Below are 20,877 nucleotides of genomic sequence, written 5' to 3'. Positions count from 1 at the left end.
TGCAGGCGTGCGAAATGGGTAAAGGGGATCACCTGTATGGTGATGGATGGAAACTAAATTTTTGATAGTGAGCATGCTATAGGGTATACAGAAGTAGAAATACAATGTACATATGTTTTTTTGTTTTTTTGTGGTAGGCGGGCATCTCACTGTTGTGGCCTCTCCCATTGAGGAGCACAGGCTCCAGATGGCCATGGCTGTCTGGCCAGGCTCAGCGGCCATGGCTCACGGGCCCAGCCGCTCCGCGGCATGTGGAATCTTTCCAGACCGGGTCATGAACCCATGTCCCCTGCATCGGCAGGCAGACTCTCAACCACTGCGCCACCAGGGAAGCCCTGTACATATGAAACATATGTTGTAAACCAGTGTTACTTCAATTAAAAATATATTTTAAAAAGTAACTGCAGTCAAGGGTAAAGAAGATGTGGCACATATATACAATGGAATATTGCTCAGCCATAAAAAGAAACACAATTGAGTTATTTGTAGTGAGGTGGATGGACCTATAGTCTGTCGTACAGAGTGAAGTAAGTCAGAAAGAGAAAAACAAATAGTGTATGCTAACACATATATATGGAATCTAAAAAGAAAAAAAAAAGGTCCTGAAGAACCTAGGGGCAGGACAGGAATAAAGACGCAGATGTAGAGAATGGACTTAAGGACATGGGGAGGGGGAAGGGTAAGCTGGGACGAAGTGAGAGAGTGACATGGACATGTATACACTACCAAATGTAAAATAGGTAGCTAGTCGGAAGCAGCCGCATAGCATAGGGAGATCAGCCCGGTGCTTTGTGTCTACCTAGAGTGGTGGAATAGGGAGGGTGAAAGATGCAAGACGGAGCAGATATGGGGAAATATGTATAGCTAATTCACTTTGTTATAAAGTGGAAACTAACACACCATTGTAAAGCAATTATACTCCAATAAAGATGTTAAAAAAAAAGTATCTGCAGTCTAAACATAACAAGTGTTGGTGAGGATATGGTGACACCTGGAATCGTCATATATTTGTGGTGCAAATGTAAGTATAGCCACTTTAGGAAACAGTTTGGCAGTTTCTTAAAATTTTACCATATGACCTAGTAATTCCACTTTTACATATTTACCCAAGAGAAATGAAAACACGTGCAGAGACTGTACATAGATGTCCTTAGTAGCACTATTCATAATAGCCTAAAACGCGACATAATTAAATTGTTCAGTGAATAGATAGATAAAATGCTCTGCATCTGTATAGTGGAATACTATTTGGCAGTGTAAAAGGGAATAAAATGCTGCTACACACTACAGCATGGACAAACCTCAAGCATATTATGCTAAATGGAAGAAGCAAGATAGAAACATCACATATTACATGATTCCATTTATACAAACTGTCCAGGAAAGACAAATCTATAGAGACAGAGCAGGTTATTGGTTACCTGGGGCAGGGATTGACTGCAGACGAGGCATAAGAGATCTCTTTGTGGTGATGTTTGCACAGTTCTTTTCAATATCATAAAAGTCATTGAATTGTGCACTTAAAATGAGTGAATTTGTGGTATATTGATTATACCTCAGTTAAGCTGTTTAAAAATTAGTATAAAGAGTTACCCAAATCTGTATTTGGCTAATCATAAACAAAGGAATTTCTAAAAAATGAATGTGGAAGTTAATTAAGTAAAGAGTTTAAATTCAGAGATTAGTGGAAGCAGAGAAAAGAATGTGTATAGTTGACCTTAACTGGGAAGCAGCATGATAGAAAGAGTGAAAATAAACCACTATGTTCAGTGCTTCGAGCAGAGAGGAAGAAACAGGAAGAGAGGGGTGTGGAGAGCCAGGTGGAGACCACCTTAATAGTTTTTGTTCTTTATTTTAGGAGCAGTGTGAAGCCTTTGAAAGGAGTAAGATCTGACAAGATTAAATATGCCACTCTTCTCTAGGCTAAATTATTCTTAGATTCATTTGCTTGCAAAGAGAAAGGAGATAGCATGGCCGCATGTTAAAAGACTTTCACTTTCCTTGTGTTTACTCATCAGATGCATTGCCAAACTACTCTGAGAGTGGAATTCTCTGCAAGGTTTGAACAGTTTCTGATTCGTGAGCTGGCATGGCTCTCTTGGTAGTAGGAGTGAATTTCAGGATTTTTCCTCCGTTTATAGTAGAATTTCCTGACAACTTTGTGACTGTTTCAGCAAAGTGAGATAAAACTTAAGAGGCTTATGGTAGCATCCAATCATAACTTTCTTCTGTCTTGATTTTGGGCAGAATTTTCTTTTACTGATTTTTATTCCTTCTTGTACAAAAGTCATGTTTCAAAAGAATTAGAAAGTAAAATTTCCAAACAAAGAACCTTAAGTAGGAGATTTTCAGCCATTTGTATCTTCCTTCTGTGAAGATGGAAGGGATGGATATAAAGAACTTTAAAGTATCTTCTGGAAACTTGATGATACTTTTTTCTTATGGTAGGCAATAGGATTCACCCAGAAAGCTCATCCTGGGTGCTATGTAGAGTGGTCTGGAGGCTTAGTTTTCTGGGTGGAGGATGGTACTATTCATTGAGAATGAAAAAAATGAAGCTTGAAAGAAATGATAGGTAGATTTTGAACATGTTGAAGTTGAGTTGTGTGTTAGATATACAAGCTAACATGTCAAGTCTCTAGCCAGATAGATATACAGTTCTCCAGCTCAGAGGAAATGTTTGTTTTATAAAATTAGAATTGTCTACATATTGGAATTAATTGAAGTTTTAGGTATGGTAAATTAAAAGTACTTTAGAGAAAGAGAAAAAGATTAGATTATAAAGTAACATCTAACAAGATTCTTGGTTTCCATTGGAGATTTAACTGAACTAAAAGTGATGATGGACTTAAGTCATCTGATATTCTTTTATCCCTCAGACACACATAAAGTGAAAGATTGGGTAGGCATTTAATGTATTTCTGTCAGAATAAAATTTAAGAGAAAGAGGTAGATCCAAATTATAGTTGATCATGAAGATGGAACATTGATAAACTTGTGAATTCCAAACAGTATTGTCTTTAATATACGATAAACTTGTAATATACATAAAAGTTATCAGAAATAGAATTTTTTTTTTTAAGGTTTTTTTTTTTTTGCAGTGTGCGTGCCCCACACTGTTGTGGCCTCTCCCGTTGTGGAGAACAGGCTCCGGACGCGCAGGCTCAGCGGCCATGGCTCACGGGCCCAGCCGCTCCGCGGCATATGGGATCTTCCCAGACCGGGGCACGAGCCCGTGTCCCCTGCATCGGCAGGCGGACTCTTAACCACTGCGCCACCAGGGAAGCCCTAGAAATAGAATTTTTTAATATGCACATGTAGTACAATATTTAAGTTAATCTTCATCAAATGTGGTGATCCAGTACACAAAAATGAGGAATGGGAAGTTACTGATATAAATTAATAAGATAGAGCTAATAAACATACATTTCTGAAGCCTATATCTTAAGCTAGTGATTATGTAATATATGAACATGGTCTGTATGAAACCTTAGGCAACAGGCAAAATTTCCAAGGAGAGTTAATTTTTAATGATTTATGATATTATTAGAATATTTTTCATGTTTTGTATTTTGTACTGAATGCATATACATGTGAATGTGTGTATTTATTTACTCATCTATTTACTTATTCATTTAAACAGTTCAGAAACTATTGCCAGATGTTGGTATATCCTGCTTTCTGGATCTGTGCTTATGAAAGACTCCATGGTTTTGCCTCCTTGCAGGTATGTTTACATTTGCTGTTTAGTGCATGTGGTAGGCAAAGTTAGATTACAACTAGTTATTTTATTTCTTATGTTAAACTATTTTTATGTAGATGTGTATTTTCTTTTAGTAGGTGATACATTTTAGAAATGTCCTTTTTGGTACTATTTGAAGTACTTGGCAGGAATCAACTGATATTTCATATTTCTTGGGGGTATAATCTATAGTTTACACCATGGCATATTATACTGCTATTTGATCTTTAGTTGTATGTGAGATTTGATCTCATTTATCTGATGGTTTTGCATTCATTGCTGTTAGTTATAGGGAGGCAATATATCTTTATAGTTAAGAAATCTTTTTTTAGAGTAATGCGAACCAGGCTAGTATCCTGATTTTGTCACTTATTAGTTTTATGACTTTGGACCAATTATAGTTTTCTTGTATGTAAGAGGATAATAATAGAACCTATTTAAAGTGCCTTATGAGGTTATAGCAAGCTACTACTCAAAGTTCTCAATGGAACTCTGTAAAAGTTGACATTCTAGAGCCAGACTGCTTGAGTTCACATCTTTGCTCTACTGTATAATACTTTTTGGACAAATTACTTAATCCCCTTGTGCCTCAGTTTCCTCATTTGTAAAATAGGGACAATAATAGGATGTATTTCATAGGCCAGCTTTGAGTAATAAATGAGTTTATATATATAGAGAGAGAGAGTTCTTAGAACAGTGCCTGACTGTTACAAGTAATTGTTAATTATCATCATCAGAATTATTAGGTAAAAGAAGAGTGGTTGGAAAGATGATCAGATATAGTATTCTTAGAGAATTTGGTCTGTTAGTAATTCTTAAGATTTTGGGGCCTCAAATTATAATTTTGTGACATAAAAATGTACTTTTTTGGTGACTTTCCCAATAATGTTGAGAAGAGATTTTTAGGCTTTTAAGGTAAGACTTCTAATTGCAGCTAAATTAATTTAGTTGCAAAACTATTAAATTTAAGTATCAAGGTACATTCTACTTGACAGATGGTACGAGACATCTCAGTTTTGATGCCATTTTTAAAGCCATGTCTTTATTCTTGAAACTTTATATCATCAACTTTTAGTTAAATGAAATCTGTACTTCTTGATTAGTAGTATAAAGCATATTGTTGACTGTTTTTACAAATAAAATACATAATAGTTCTTGGTTATTTAAGCCTTTTGGGTATTGTTCCTTTCTACTATGTTTCTGAAAGTCACTTTAGTGATTTGTAATGAGTTAGCTACTGACACAGAATAAGCTGGGTTGATACTGACTACAGTTATATTTTAAGATTATTAGTATTGTTCTTTTGAATATTTTATCACCCTTTTCTGCTGTTAGGAATAGTCAAGGACTTTATGTAGCCATTAATCAGCCACAATAATTCACCATGAGTTTGTGATCAAGACAATGAAGTTTATCTTTTAAATAATTGATAGTATGAGTTTGTTTTGTTTTGTTTTTTCTTTTTTTGAGCTGTACCACTCAGCTTGTGGGATCTTAGTTCCCTGACCAGGGATTGAACCTGGGCCCACGGCAGTGAAAGCACCAAGTCCTTACAACTGGACTGCCAGGGAACTCCTGATAGTAGGAGATTTGAAAACAATAAAGTCATGGAATGCTTTAATGTAACCATCATGAACTTCACAGCAAACATGATTGTAGAAGTCTATTTAATCGTTATTTAGAGAGCAGCTCCTAGGTAGGAGATTTATATTTTGTGTTTGAGAGATACTTGTATTAGGTTATTGTTAGGATTAAATGAGTCAATACAAATAAAATACGTAGAATAATGCTTAGCATATATTAAGCATCAAATAATTTTTGGCTTCTGTTCATTATAATAGTGTTGGGATATGATCATTATGGTAATCAACAGATATGAGCACTACCTAGTATAAGACAAGGAATAATAGTCGTTTTCTAGGTTATAAAAATACAGCCTATTTCTCTAGATATTAAGGTATTTGTTACTCCCTTATCAGTGAGTAGACAGAAACCACACAGTAATTTGAACAGGGACAGTTTAAAGAATTATTAACTACTTTAAGAAGTTAGGTACTAAGAAGGATAAAGGAACTAAGGGACAGAGTACCCAAGGAAGGAACAAACTTGAAAGGGGAGCCCTCTCCCCAAAACTGAAATTCAGAACTTGTTGGTGAATATGTTACTTGTAGCCCAATAGCTAATGGAGAAGTTCACTTGGTTGCCCTGGGCCAGAGCTGTCCACAGTTACTGAGTCAAGGCTGGCAGGAAGAGATCCTCTGACCAGGACCGGTAAGCAATAAAATCCTCCCTCACCCTCACCCGGCCCAGGGTGCAGATGGGCCCTGAGGCTGGAGATAGGATGTCCCTTTGCTTTACACACACATACCCCGTAGAGCAAAGAATACTTTCCTACTGCGGTGTCCTGATACTAGCACCCTTTACTGACAGAGCTTTAACATTTCCAGTTGGCCAAAGGAGAATCTTGACAAAATCCAGATGCTTTATTACAAAGTAAATTTGAAACTGAGAGCAAATACATTTGAACTTGAGAGGCAATAAATGAATGGTCCAGACCACTCTCTTGGTTACTCAATTTTCATTCTGAACACATTTGAGCTTCCATCCAACTCTGTTTCCACCTAACAAGATGTAGCTATCGTTCATATAAGTAAAGAAGTTCCTACTCTCTCCCCAAAATAAGGAGATGCACAGTCCTAACAGTCATTACTCGCTGTTGATTACATATTCCATCACAGTACTCTGAATATTCTGTTAACTACAAACTACTTTGTAAAGTTCACCTCCAACAACTTATGTATAAAATAAATATGGGGAAGAGAGGGAAGAAGAAAATGGTTAACGTTTACACAACTCCAGACATATACACAATATATAGTCCTTGTTTCTGTAACTGCTCACAAGCCCGTAGTTGGTATCTCTCGCTTCCTTTTTTTCACCACCCATTCAGTGCTTCAGCCTCAGCCAGAATTTCAGCTGTTCTGCGTTCTTTACCTGATGATGGGCACAAAACTTTCATTTCTGAAGGATCCTTAATTATCCTGCCCAACCCACCCCCCGTCTTTTGGTTGCCATTAGTTTTCCATTAACCTTTTTTTTTTTTTTTTTTTTCGGTATGCAAGCCTCTCACTGTGTGGCTTCTCCCGTTGCGGAGCACAGTCTTCGGACGCGCAGGCTCTGCGGCCATGGCTCACGGGCCCAGCCGCTCCGCGGCATGTGGGATCTTCCCGGACCGGGGCATGAACCCACGTCCCCTGCATCGGCAGGCGGACTCTCAACCACCACACCACCAGGGAAGCCCTTCCATTAACCTTTAACAGTGGACTTGAAAGTACTACAAGGAGCCTAAATGAACCCCCTGGGCTTCAGATGTAGTTCTCCTGGCCCCCATTGTATGCAGCAACTCAGTTTCTCCTTGGTGATTGGGATCAATCACTCAGGCCAGTAGAATAACCCCTTTTCCTGCCTTTTGGTTCAGCGGCCAGGTGGAAGTCTCTAATTCAGTGGAACCGTTGCTGTTTCCATAGCTAGACATAATCTAAGACTAAGAATCAAAACCAGCAGAGCTCACAGTTTTAGGGAGGGGAAGTAAAAGTTCTGTGAATGAGTTATTAAGTATAACACTGAGAAGAGCCACTCCTGTTTCCACGCCTTGAATATCAGACCCATGTATTCTGGCTGTTGGGGGAGACAAACCATTGCTGTACTTCTGCTGCTGCTGCAAAATGAGTACCTTGATTGAAAATGGTGCTGTCTAGAGTGCCGAGGCAATAGATAGGCATTTTGTGAGCCTGTGGATAGTGGTGCTGACAGAAGCATTATGGGCAGGAAAGGCAGATCATTTCCAGAATATGTGCCTGTTCCAGTGAGGACAAATATAGTCCTTCTCCATGATAGAAAAGGTCCAGTGTAAATAATCTGCCACTAGGTGACTAAATAGTCCTCCTGAGGAATGCTTCCATATCAGAGACTCAGTATTGGTTTCTGCTGTTGGCAGATTAGGTACCCAGCAGTAGCATTGGCAGTTGAGCCGCTGCATATTTTCCATCTCTGTCACAATAGCCACTTCATTTGTGGGCCCATTGAACAAGCACTGACTGGGGAGAAAGAGTTTGATTGACATCCATAGAGCATGTTATTTTGTTTACCTGTACAGTGGATGCCCTTTGTGCATTCACAGGGGACACAGGTATCTTCAAAGTCTGTATCCATTTTGAAAGAGGTCCTTCCATATACCTCTTCCCAGACTTCCTTGTTACCAGTCTTCCAGTCCTTTTCCTTCCAAGTCTCTGACTATTCAACCAAACCGTTAGTAACTGCCCCCATGAATGTCTAGATATTGATCTAATAATTCTGGCTTCTCTCAATCCAGATAAAATGGACAACCAAATGTACTGCTTGAAGTTCTATTCCCTAGAAGGATTTTCCTTCACTACCTTCCTTCAGGGTCACCTTTGAGTAGGGCTGTCCACTTTGGGGTAGTACTAGCATGTTGTGCAGACTTATCTGTGAAATAGGCTCAAGTTTTTTCTTCTTCTGTCACCTGGTCATAAGGGACTACCTGGGTGGGCATAGGCACAGATTGAGGTGGAGGAGGCAATGCAACAGGAATTGGTGTTGAAGGAGTCTGAGCCACCTGCTCATGCAACTTATTCTGGACCTGGGTGAACTTGATCTCTTATATACCATATTTATTTGATAATAGATTGCTACTGCTCATGCCCAAGCCTTATGGCTAGGAATGCAGTTCATGATAGGAAGTTCAGGCTGCATAGTCACCTGATGTCCCATGATTAGGCATTCAGCCTCTACCAACGCCCAGTAGCAAGCCAGAAATTGTTTCTGGAAAGTAGAATGTTATTTGTAGAAGAGAGCATGGATATTTCAGAAATTCTAGAGACCTGTACTGTCATTCTCATATTAGTGCTTGTCGGACACTCCCTAGAATATCACTATTTGCCATGAACACTAAATAATCCATCATTGGATATGCTGGATCATAAGGCCCAAGTAGTAGAGTGGTTTCTACTGTGTCCTGAACTTGGCGGCAGCCTTATGGGCAACTCTGAAGATGGGTCAAAGTAGCACACTTCATGTGTTACCTCCAGAATCTGAGAAAACTAACCAAACATTGTGTCTCTTCTTTTGTGCTAGATGGTATGCGGTGCAGCAACTTGTATTTCACCTTGTAGGTGATATGTTGTAATGCCCCAAATTACGGAACTCCCAGAAATTTGACTGAGGGGGCAGGTCCTTGAATTTTTATAGCATTTATCACCTAAACTCTAGTTTGCATATATTTTAATGAAGCATCTAAAGTGCAGCCCCTTATCTTGTAATGAAGTTTTATATGTAATTTAAACCAATAAAATATATTTTACAGTTTACAGTAAACAAAGGAGAAAAGGAATAAATCAAATCTGAAATATCATTGTTTTTCTTTTGAAATGGATTTAGTTTTTTCTAGAATTGAGTCAATTTTCTGTTTGTCACCGTAAATTTTCAGTGTAGCTCAAGAAAACAAGACTTCATTACTGTGATTTTTATTTATTTATTTTTAAAATAAATTTATTTTTTAAATTTTTGGCTGCATTGGATCTTCGTTGCTGTGTGCGGGATTTCTCTAGTTGTGGTGCGTGGGCTTCTCATTGCGATGGCTTCTTTTGTTGTGGAGCATGGGCTCTAGGCGCCTGGGCTTCAGTAGTTGTGGCATGCAGGCTCAGTAGTTGTGGCTCACGGGCCCGAGAGCGCAGGCTCAGTAGTTGTGGCTCATGGGCTTATTTGCTCCGCGTTACATGGGATCTTCCCGGACCAGGGCTCGAACCCATGTCCCCTGCATTGGCAGGCAGCTTCTTAACCACTGCGCCACCAGGGAAGTCCCATACTGTGATTTTTAAATAAAATTTAATGCGTGTATTCATTGAAACATTCATTTATGCAGCTAATAAGCATTGATGGTCATCTCCATGTAAGACACTGGCATTAAGAAAAAAAGACTGACTTAACTTGGTGGAATGGGATGACTGCTTTGTTTATTTTTTTATTTTTTTTGACTGCTTTGTTTAAAAAGGGTCCTTGTGTGACACGAGAAGAAAACTTTATTGGGGAGGCAGCTGTGGGAATGGATTCTACAAATAAGCAGGATTAGGTTGGCAAAGAAGGAGGGAACAAGTACTTCAGTCAGAATATCTCAAGCACTGAGAGATAATTCATTTAGAAAATATTTATTGAGTACCTGCATGTGTCAGGCACTCTTCTAGTCATTGAGGTTGGGAAGGGTTAATCACCTTTCACCAGCACTGTAAATAGCATTGTCCTTTTTCTAAAGACATAATTTTTAGAATAATATTTGTTTGACAAAGTAATGAATTTGTACTGTTCGAAAGTCAAAACAGTATAACAAGTTGTACTTTAAGAAGTATTTTTCCCACTTTTATTATTATCCACGTCATTCAACCCACCCGTGTAGAAAGCTAACCACTTTTATTAATGTCTTACATATCTTTCTAGATTTTTTAAATATATGTGAACAAAAACAAATGCATATTCTTATTTTTCCTATTTCTGACCCAAGTAGGAAGTTTATTCAGTAGTTTTAACTCCTTTATAGTGAAATAAATGGGGAAAAGTGCAGATAACCTAAATGTACGTGTTAATAAATTAGTATAAATTGAACATTTGCCTAATCACTACCCTCAGATCAAGAAACTGAAATTTGTCAGCACCCTGGAAGGATCCTTGCTTGTCGTTTCTCAAATCAACTCTCTTGCTTTCCCCCCAAAGATCATCATTTTCCTAAATTTTAATCAATCTTGAATAGCTATAGAATTTTAGCTTGAGGATATGTACTGTAGTTTAGTTTTGGTTACTTTTGAATTTAACAGGAATATACTCTTCCATTCTTTTTATATGCCTTCTTTGGCCTAATGTTATGAGATTCATCTGTGTTATGCATGTAGTTAGTTCATTCTCATAGAATATTTCATTGTTTCCATAGTTGAGGGCTATTAAAAGTAAAGCAGCTGTGAACATTCTTGTACATTAGATGCACATGTTACATACCTGTAGGTATACCTATCAGAAAATTGTTGGCTTAAAGGATGTGCCTGTTTTCAGCTTTAATTGTTCATTGCAGGTTGTATTCCAAAGTGGATGTACCAATTTACACACCCAGGAGCAGTGCATGAGAATTCCTATTGTTCCACATCCTTAACAACACTTAGTATTGTCATTTTTAATTTTTTTGACTGCTTAATTTCAGTTATTCTGTTGAGTGTGTTGTGTGTGTGCGTATGTGTGTATCTCTTAGTTTTGCTTTGCATATTACTGCTTGTTGATGAGTGAGTACATTCTCATTTAAATAACCTCTTTTGTAAAATGCTTCTTCAAGTCTGTTCCTCATTTTTCTAATGCATTGTGTTTTTGTTATTGAGATGTGGAAATTCTTTGTGTATTCTGAATAAAAATTCTTGCTTGGTTATTTATATTACACATATCTTTTCCCTACTCTGTGCCTTGTATTATTTATTCTTTTAGTAATGTCTTTGGATGAGCACAAGTTCTTAACTCTAAATAGAGCAATTCAGTCTTTTCCTTTTTGTCTTCTTTGCTTAAAAGATATTTCTGTAGCTGAGATCATGAAGGTATTTTCCTTTTTTACTTTCTAGAATTTTTCTCGCTTTTCTTTCACATTTAGACCTGTAGTCTACTTAGAATTGGTTTTTGAGTATGGCATAGTGTTGCATGATTTTCCATGTGGATTCCTGTATGTTCTTCTCCCACTCTCATTCAGTGCCACCTTTTTCAAAAATCAAATATCCACATGTTTGTGTGCCTATTTCTGGGCTCCTATTCCATTATGTTTTGTTTATCCTGCTTGAATACCACATTGTTGTAATTATCATAGCTTTATAATGTGTCTTGAAGTTTAATAGAGAAACTATTAGTGAGAAACTGCTGAACTGTGTTTCACAGTGGTTGTACCATTTTAGACTCCTACCAGCAATGGATAAGAGTTTTGTTCCTGTTTTTACGTAGTCATCAACATGTGGTGTCCCCAGTCTTAGTTTAGCTATTCTAGTCACTGTGAATTAGTTTTAATTTTCATTTTCCTGCTGAATAATGATATTGAGCACTTTTCCTTGTGCTTATGGGCCATTGCTTCCCCTATATTCTTTTGTGAAGTATCTCTTTAAGTTTGTGTGTGTGTGTGTGTGTGTGTGTGTGTGTGTGTGTGCGCGCGTGCGTGCGTGCCTGTTTTAAGGTTGAGTTATTAGTCTTTATTATTGTAGAAATCTGGAATACATTCATGATGCAAGCTGACAGGTATTGCATGCATTTTTATCTCATTTGATTTGCATTTTCAGTTTCTTAAGTCAGTCCTATTTAACAACTTTATTAAGTTATAATTGACATAAACTAAACTGCACATATTTAAAGTTATAATTTGATAAGTTTGACATATGTATACACCCATAAAACTACCAATAAAGATAGTGAACATGTCCAACCCCATCATAATTTCCTCAGGCCTCTTTGTAAACCTTGCTCATCCTTCCTTGCTCTGTCCCTTCATCCCTAGAGATCACTGAATCACTGATATTTTTGGGGGGGAGGGTGTCACTATAAATCAGTTTACATTTTTTAGAATTTTATATAAGGTGAAGCATATAATATGTACTCTTCTCTGGTTTCTTACACTCAATAAAATCATGTTGAGGTTTATCCATGTTATGCATATCAATATTTAACTTTTATTGCAGTATCCTTATTTTGGATATATCACTATTTGTTTAGCATTCAACTACTGGTGGACATTTAGGTTTTATCCTATTTTTAACTAGTGTTGCTATGAACATTTGTGTCCAAGTCTTTATATGGACATATGCTTCCATTTCTCTTGAGTAAATTTTTAGCAATGGAATAGCTGGGTTAGAAGTCTTCATGTAGACACATACTTTGATTTATTTTGAGTATATACCTAGGAATAGCTAGTGATGTTATTATAGTCTATAGTTAAACATCCAGCAGCACATGAGAGTTCCAGCTGTTCCGCGTCATATCCTTACTAACACTTGGTAAGGTCAGTATTTTTAAGTTAACATATCGTAATTTGTATGTGGTGATATCTGATTGTGATTTAAATTTGCATTTTCCTAAAGACTAATGATGGTGGGCATCTTTTCATGGGCTTATTTGTCAATCATACATCTTTTGTGAAGTGTCCTTTTGAATCTTGCCCATTTGGGGAAGGGTGGCTTATTTTGGTGGTACGCTGGCCTCTCACTGTTGTGGCCTCTCCTGTTGCGGAGCGCAGGCTCAGTGGCCATGGCTCACGGGCCCAGCTGCTCCGCGGCATGTGGGATCTTCCCGGACCGGGGCATGACCCTGCGTCCCCTGCATCAGCAGGCGGACTCTCAACCACTGCGCCACCAGGGAAGCCCTACAAGTCCTTTAACAGATGTGTAACTTGCAAATATTTTCTGCCAATCTGTGGATTGTGTTTTTCATCTGTTAATTGTTTTTCAAAGTGCTGAAGAACTTAATTTTGATGAAGTGCAGTTTATCAAGTTTTTTTTTCTTTAATGAACTGTGCTTTTGTTGTATGTAAGAAGTCTTTTATTAACCCAAGGTCACTAAGAATTATCTTCTATAATTTCTTCTGCAAGTTTTATAGTTTTAGATTTTACTATAATCTGTTTAGGTCTGTGATCTACTTAGAGCTAGTTTTTTTACATGGTGTGATATATGGATCTAATTTCAGTTTTTTACCTATGCATAATCAATTAGTCCAGCAGTATTTGTTGACAAGGCTATCCTTTCTCTGAATTACCTTTGTATAATTGTTAAAAATTTTTTTGGGGTGTGAACTTTTTTTTTGAATTTTATTTCCTTTTTTATACAGCAGGTTCTTATTAGTTACCCATTTTATACATATTAGTGTATATATGTCAATCCCAATCTCCCAGTTCATCCCACCACCAGCACCACCCCCATGCCAGTTTCCCCCATTGGTGTCCATATGTTTGTTCTCTACATCTGTGTCTCTATTTCTGCCCTGCAAACCGGTGATCTCAACTTTTTATTTTATATTTGTTTAAATTTAATTGATTTATTTTTCTACCTGGTGCCAGTACCACATTGTCCTGACAACTGTAGCTTTATCATAAATGACAGAATAAGGTAGTATGGGTCCTCCAACTTCGCCAAGTTCTTTTGGTTACTATAGGTTTTTTATAATTCCATATGAATTTTGGAATCAGTTTGTTAATTAAAAAAAAAAAGCCTGGGATTTTGTTGGGGAATGCATTGAATCTTTAGACCATTTTGGGGAATGTTGACATTTTAACAGTCAACTCTTGAACCATGAACAAGGTGCATCACTCTTATTAACTTAGGTCTTCTTAAATTTCTCACGGCAATGTTTTGTAGTATTCAGTGTTCAGGTGTTGCATATGTTGATCTTATATTTTGTATCCTTACTAAATTCATATATGAGTTCCAGTAGCTGTTTTATAGGTTTTTAGGATTTTCTAAATAAGTGATTTTGTCATCTGTGAATAGACAGTTTTGCTTCTTTCTTTTCCTAATGTGAATGCCTGCCCCCTCTCCTACACCTGTTTTCCTGCCTTGTTGCACTGGGAAGAAACTACAGTACAATGTTGAAGAGACATAGTAAAAGTAGACATCTTTTACTTGTTCTCAGTTCAAAAGGGGAGTTGGTGATGGAAAGGTGGAAACATTGAGTTTTTCACCAAGTATAATCATAACTCTAAATATTTCGTAGATGTCCTTTATCTAGTTGCCTGTTTGTAATCTCTACTTTCCTGCACCCTCATCATTAGGCAACCACTGCTCTGCTTTCTGGCATATAGATCAGTTTACTATTTTATATAATTCCTACTATTTTATATAATTGGAATAATATGTTGTATAGTTTTTTATAGCTAAGATTTTTCACTTAGCATAATGTTTTGGGGATTCCTTCATGTTGCTGTGTATATCAGTAGCTCATTTTGTAAATTTGCTCAGTATATTCCATTGTGTGGATATACCACAAGGTATTTATCCATTCATCTATCGAAAGACATGAAGTTTGTTTCCATTTTTTGGCTGTTACAAATAAAGCATCTGTGAATATTTATGTACAAATCTTTGTACGAAAAGGTGCTTTTTTTTTCCTTAAGTAAATGCCTAGGAGTACAGTGGCTGAGTTGTATCGTAGATATGTTTAACTTTTTAAAAAACAGCCAAAATGTTTTGTTGAGTGGTGTTATCATTTACATTCCCACTACCAGTTTTTGAGAATTCCATTTGCTCAGCATCCTCTTCAACACTTGAAATGATGGTCAGTCTTTTAATTTTAGCTATTCTGGTGTGTATGTAATGAGATCTCATTTTGGTATAAATTTTCATTTCCATGATAACTAATCATATTTAGCATTTTTGCATGTAGTTATTGACCATTCATGTAACTTTTGTGGAAAGTTGACTCAATTCCTTTGAGGTGGTCTTTTTATTTTTGAGTTATATTAGTTATTTATATATCATACATAAAAGCTCTTTGTGAGTTATGTGTATTGCAGATATTTTTCCCAGATTGTGTCTTGCCTTTTTATTTTTCAGTGGTAACTTCTTTAAGTGTGATAACGTCCAAAGGATGATTTTTTCCTTTTATTTGAAGTACTTATGTGTTTTAACTAATCTTTGCCTACTCCAAGTTTGTAAATATTCTCTTTTGTATATTCATAGATTTCTTTTTTTTTAATAAGAGTTTTATTTATATATTTATTTTTGGTTGTGTTGGGTCTTTGTTGCTGAGTGTGGGCTTTCTCTACTTGCATCAAGTGGGGGCTACTCTTCGTTGTGGTGCACGGGCTTCTCATTGCGGTGGCTTCTCTTGTTGCAGAGCATGGGCTCTAGGTGCGTGGACTTCAGTAGTTGCAGCATGCAGGCTCAGTAGTTGTGGCTCACGGGCTCTAGAGCACAGGCTCAGTAGTTGTGGTGCGCGGGCTTAGTTCCTCCACGGCACGTGGGATCTTCCCGGACCAGGGATCGAACCCGTCCGCCTCCCCTGCATTGGCAGGCGGATTCTTAACCGCTGCATCACGAGGGCAGTCCCAGACAGTTTCCTTAAAATAGCTTTACTGGTGTGTAATTTACATAGCATAAAATTCACCCATCGTGGGCTTCCCTGGTGGCGCAGTGGTTGAGAGTCCGCCTGCCGATGCAGTGCCCCGGTCCGGGAGGATCCCACATGTCGCGGAGCGGCTGGGCCCGTGAGCCATGGCCACTGAGCCTGCACGTGCGGAGCCTGTGCTCCGCAACGGGAGAGACCACAGCAGTGAGATGCCTGCGCATTGCAAAAAACAAAAACAAAAAACAAAAAATTCACCCATCATAAGTTTACAGTTTAATACTTTATAATTAATGTATACATTGGTGCACCACAGTTTTAGAAGACTTCCATTACTTGAAAAAGTTCCTCATGCTCTTTTGCAGTTAATCTGATACACTTTCTGTCTCAATATCTACCTCCTGCAAATATTTAAAAGTGGTATTTTGTTTTGACTTTTTTCACTTAGCATAATGTTTTTGAGGTTCATCCCTGTTTTAGCCCATAACAGCTGTAGCTTTTCCTTTTTTTAAATTGTTAAATTGTATTTTATTCTATAAAGTTTCACATTTTGTTTAGCCATTCATGAGATGAAAATTTTGAAAGTTTTTATTGTTTTATTTTAGGGGCTTTTATGGATAATGCTGCTATAAAGATTCACATACAAGGCTTTACATGGGCTGTGTATTTTTGTTTCTTTTGTAGATATCCGGGGGTATAACTTCTGTGTCGTATAAATATATATTTAAGTTTTGAGGAAAGGGGCAAATTGTTTAAAAGATGACTATTATTTTACATACTGACCAGGAACATATCATGGATCTAGTTTTTCTACATCCTCTCCATCACTTGATATTGACAGTCTTTTGATTATTACAATTCTAGTATGTGTTTAACAGTATCTCAGTGATTTAAACTTGCGTTTCAGTAGTGACTAGTATTGTTGAGGATATTTTCATGTGCTTATTAAGCATTCCTATACCTCTGTTGAAATGTCTGTTCAAAGTGTTTCTCCATTTTTCATTTATATTGTCTGTCTTATCAAGTTGTAGGAATTTATATGCTTTGGATACAAGTTTTTTATGAGATGTATGATTTTTAATTGTGTGGTTTTTTTTGTCTTATCAAGTTTTAAGAACTTAGATGTTTTGGATACAAGTTCTTTATCACATATATGATTTGTGTGTATTTTCTTTTTTCTGTGGCTTGTCTTTTCCTTTTCTTCATAGTATCTTTTGAAGCACAAATATTTTGCATTTTGATGAAATTCAATTAATTGTTTTTTTCTTCAGAGGATTGAGGTTTTGGTGTCATATCTAAGAAATCTTTGTTTAACCTAATCTCACAATTATTTTCTCTTATGATTCTTTTCTAGAAGGTTTTCAGTTTCAGCTGTTATATTTTGGCCTGTGTCTATTATAACTTCACTTTTGTTTTTGTTTTTGTTTTTGTTTCTGTTTCTTTTTGTTTTTGCTTAAGGATAGCCAGTTGACCCAGTGCTATTTTATTAAAAGGCATTGAATTGCCTCGGTACCTTTGTTGAAAATCAGTAGACCGTATCATATGTTTGTTTATTCTAATACTTTAACTAATATTTACTCTGTTCCATTTAACTATTTTTCTATCTTGGTACCAATCTGCTGTCTTAATTATTGTGGCTTGTTGTAAGTTGTCAAATCAGTATTGTAGGTCTCACAACTTTGATCATTTTTAGAATGGTTTTGATTGTTTGTTTGTTTTTCCATATAGAGATAAGGATCTGCTTGTTGATTTATAAATCCTGATGTGTTTTTCATAAGAAATGATTTATTGTTTATTTCAAAATAGGCTGTGTTTTTTACAGCAATTTTAGGTTTACAGCGTGGAACAGAAGGTATGGAGATTTTTCATATACTCTCTGCCCCTACTCATGCATAGCCTACACCATTATGAACTTCTCTCACCGAAGTGGTACATTTGTTATGGTTGATGAACCTGCATTGCCACATCATTATCACCCAAAGTACATAGTTTATGATAGGGTTCACTCTTGGTATTGTACATTCTGTGTGTTTGGACAAATATATTTCCACCATTATATTGGGTTGGCCAAAAGTTTAATTCATTTTTTTCCCATAAGATGGCTCTAGTAGCACTTAGTTGTCTTAAACTTCATTCGAAGCAATTTTGTTAGATTGTATGTGACAGCTGTCATATCAGCGTGCATTTTTTAAAAACTTACCAAAATTGGTGAATTCTTGTGCAGCCATTTTAATATTGAAGATGGAAGAAAAAAGCAACATTTTTTGTCATATTATGCTTTATTATTTCAAGAAAGGTAAAAACACAACTGAAACACACAAAAAGATTTGTGCAGTGTTTGGAGGAGGTGCTGTGACTGATCGAACATTTCAAAAGTGGTTTGTAAAGTTTGATGCTGGAGATTCCTTGCTGGATGATGCTCCACGGTCAGGTAGACCAGTTGAAGTTGATAGTGATCAAATCGAGACATTAATTGAGAACAGTCAACATTATACCTCGCAGGAGATAGCCAACATATTCAAAATATCCAAATCAAGTGTTGAAAATCATTTGCACCAGCTTAGTTATGTTAATCGCTTTGATGTTTGGGTTCCACATAAGTTAAGCAAAAAAAACCTTCTTGACCATATTTCTGCATGTGATTCTCTACTTAAACGTAATGAAAACGTTCCATTTTTAAAACAAATTGTGATGGGAGATGAAAAGCGGATACTGTACAATAACGTGGAACAGAAGAGATCGTGAGGCAAGTGAAATGAACCACCACCAACCACACCAAAGGCCGGTCTTCCAAAGAAAGTGATGTTGTATGTATGGTGGGATTGGAAAGGAGTCCTCTATTACGAGCTCCTTCCGGAAAACCAAACGATTAATTCCAACTAGTACTGCTCCCAGTTAGACCAATTGAAAGCAGTACTTGATGAAAAGTGTCCAGAATTAGTCAACAGAAAGCACATAATCTTCCATCAGGATACCACAAGACCGCATGTTTTTTTTTATGACCAGGCAAGAACTGTTACAGGTTGGCGGGGAAGTTCTCATTCATCTGCCGCATTCACCAGACATGACACCTTCAGATTTCCATTTATTTCGGTCTTTACAAAATTCTCTTAATGGAAAAAATTTCCATTTTCTGTAAGATTGTAAAAGGCACCTGGAACAGTTCTTTGCTCAAAAAGATAAAAAGTTTTGGGAAGATGGAATTTTGAAGTTGCCTGAAAAATGTCAGAAGGTAGTGGAACAAAACAGTGAATACATTGTTCAATAAAGTTTTTGGCAAGAATGAAAAATGTGTCTTTTATTTTTACTTAAAAGCCGAAGGCACTTTTTGACCAACTCAATAGTATCGTACAGAGTAGTTTCCCAGCCCTAAAATTCCTGAGTTCTACCTGTTAATTCCTCCCGTCCGCCAACCCCTGGCAACCACTGCCTTTTATTGTATTCATAGTTTTGCATTTTCCACAGTGTCATATAGTTGAAATCATACCCGTATGTAGTGTTTTCAGATTCGGTTCTTTCACTTAAAAATATACATATAAGTTTCCTCCATGTCTTTTCATAGCTTAACAGCTCATTTCTTTCAGCACTGAATAATAGTCTGTCATCTGAATGTACCATAGTTTATTTATCCATTCACATGCTGAAGGATATCTTGGTTGCTTCCAAGTTTTTGCAGTTATGAATAAAGTTGCTGAAACATACAGGTGCAAGTGTTTCTGTGGACATAAATTTTCAACTCCTTTGGTAAATACCCAGGGAACATACTTACTGTCATGTGGTAAGCATATTTTTAGTTGTGTAAGAAATTGCCAAGCTGTCTTCCAGAGTGGCTGTACCATTTTGCATTGTTAGCAGCAGTGAATGAGAGTTCTTGTTGATCCACATCCTAGGCAGCATTTGGTGTTGTCAGTGTTCTGGATTTTGGCCATTCTCATAAGGCGTAGTGGTATCTTGTTGCTTTAATTTGCACTTCCCTAATGACATATGATAAGGAACATTATTTCATGTGCTTACTTGTCATCTGTATATCTTCTTTGGTGGAGTGTCTGTTAAGGTCTTTGGCCCATTTTTTAATTATGTTGTTTGTTTTCTTATTGTTGTTTTAAGAGTTATTTGTATGTTTTAGATAACAGTCCTTTATAGTAAGTCCTCTACATATGAATGAGTTCTGGTCCAAGAGTGCATTCGTAAGTCCAATTTGTTCTTAAGTCCAACAAAGTTAGCCTAGGTACCCAACTAACACAATCAGCTATATAGTACTGTACTGTAATAGGTTTATAATACTTTTCACACAAATAATACATAAAAATCAAACACAAAAAATAAAACATTTTTAATCTTACAGTACAGTACCTTGAAAAGTACAGCAGTACAGTACAACAGCTGGTGCTTCTTAGCAGTACCAGCTACATCACTGCTGCTTTTACACTTGCTTCTGGACATCCTGGGCTTGAAATAAAGATACTGTACTACTGTACTCTATACGTACTGCACAGTAAAGTACAGAAAAGCACAGCCACTTGTAGAGGATGCACACACGTGACAGTGTATGCCAGACAGGTGAACTAACTTACGTGACTGGACATGCAAACACACGTTCGCATCTTTGAAAGTTAACACTTGGCGGTCCATATGTAGGGGGACTTATTGTATCAGAATTACCTTTTCAAATATTTTCTCCCAGTCTGTGGCTTGTCTTACTCTTTTAACTATGTGTTTTGTAGAGCAGAAGTTTCTAATTTTAATGAAGTTCAGCTTCTCTATTAGTACTTTATGCATCATGCCTTTAGTATTGTAGTTGCAAAAGTCATTGCTATAGCCAGAGTCATCTAGGTTTTCTCCTGTGTTATCTTCTAGAATTTTATACTTTTGCATTTTTCCATGTAGGTCTGTGGTCCATTTTGAGTTAATTTTTGTGAAGTGTGTGTCTAAATTATTTTTTTACATGTGGGTATACAGTTGTTTCAGCATCATTTGTTAAAAAGATTAACTTTGCTCC

General features: G+C 36.9%; 1 protein-coding gene across 5 annotated transcripts in view; it reads left to right on the top strand.

Moving 5' to 3' along the window:
• RAPGEF6 (Rap guanine nucleotide exchange factor 6) overlaps positions 1-20,877 on the top strand; it is a 221,943-nt gene that overhangs the window by 28,973 nt on the left and 172,093 nt on the right. For all 5 annotated transcript variants that reach the window (XM_065873547.1, XM_065873549.1, XM_065873546.1 and 2 more), the window contains exon 4: positions 3,644-3,727. In XM_065873547.1, the coding sequence (XP_065729619.1) occupies positions 3,644-3,727 (84 nt within the window). The remainder of the gene's footprint in view (positions 1-3,643; positions 3,728-20,877) is intronic.

This window comes from Phocoena phocoena, chromosome 3 (assembly GCF_963924675.1).
Source record: "Phocoena phocoena chromosome 3, mPhoPho1.1, whole genome shotgun sequence".
Classification (NCBI taxonomy): domain Eukaryota; kingdom Metazoa; phylum Chordata; class Mammalia; order Artiodactyla; family Phocoenidae; genus Phocoena; species Phocoena phocoena.
The sequence above is the reverse complement of the archived record's forward strand: the minus strand, read 5'-3'. Positions and strand labels throughout refer to the sequence as shown.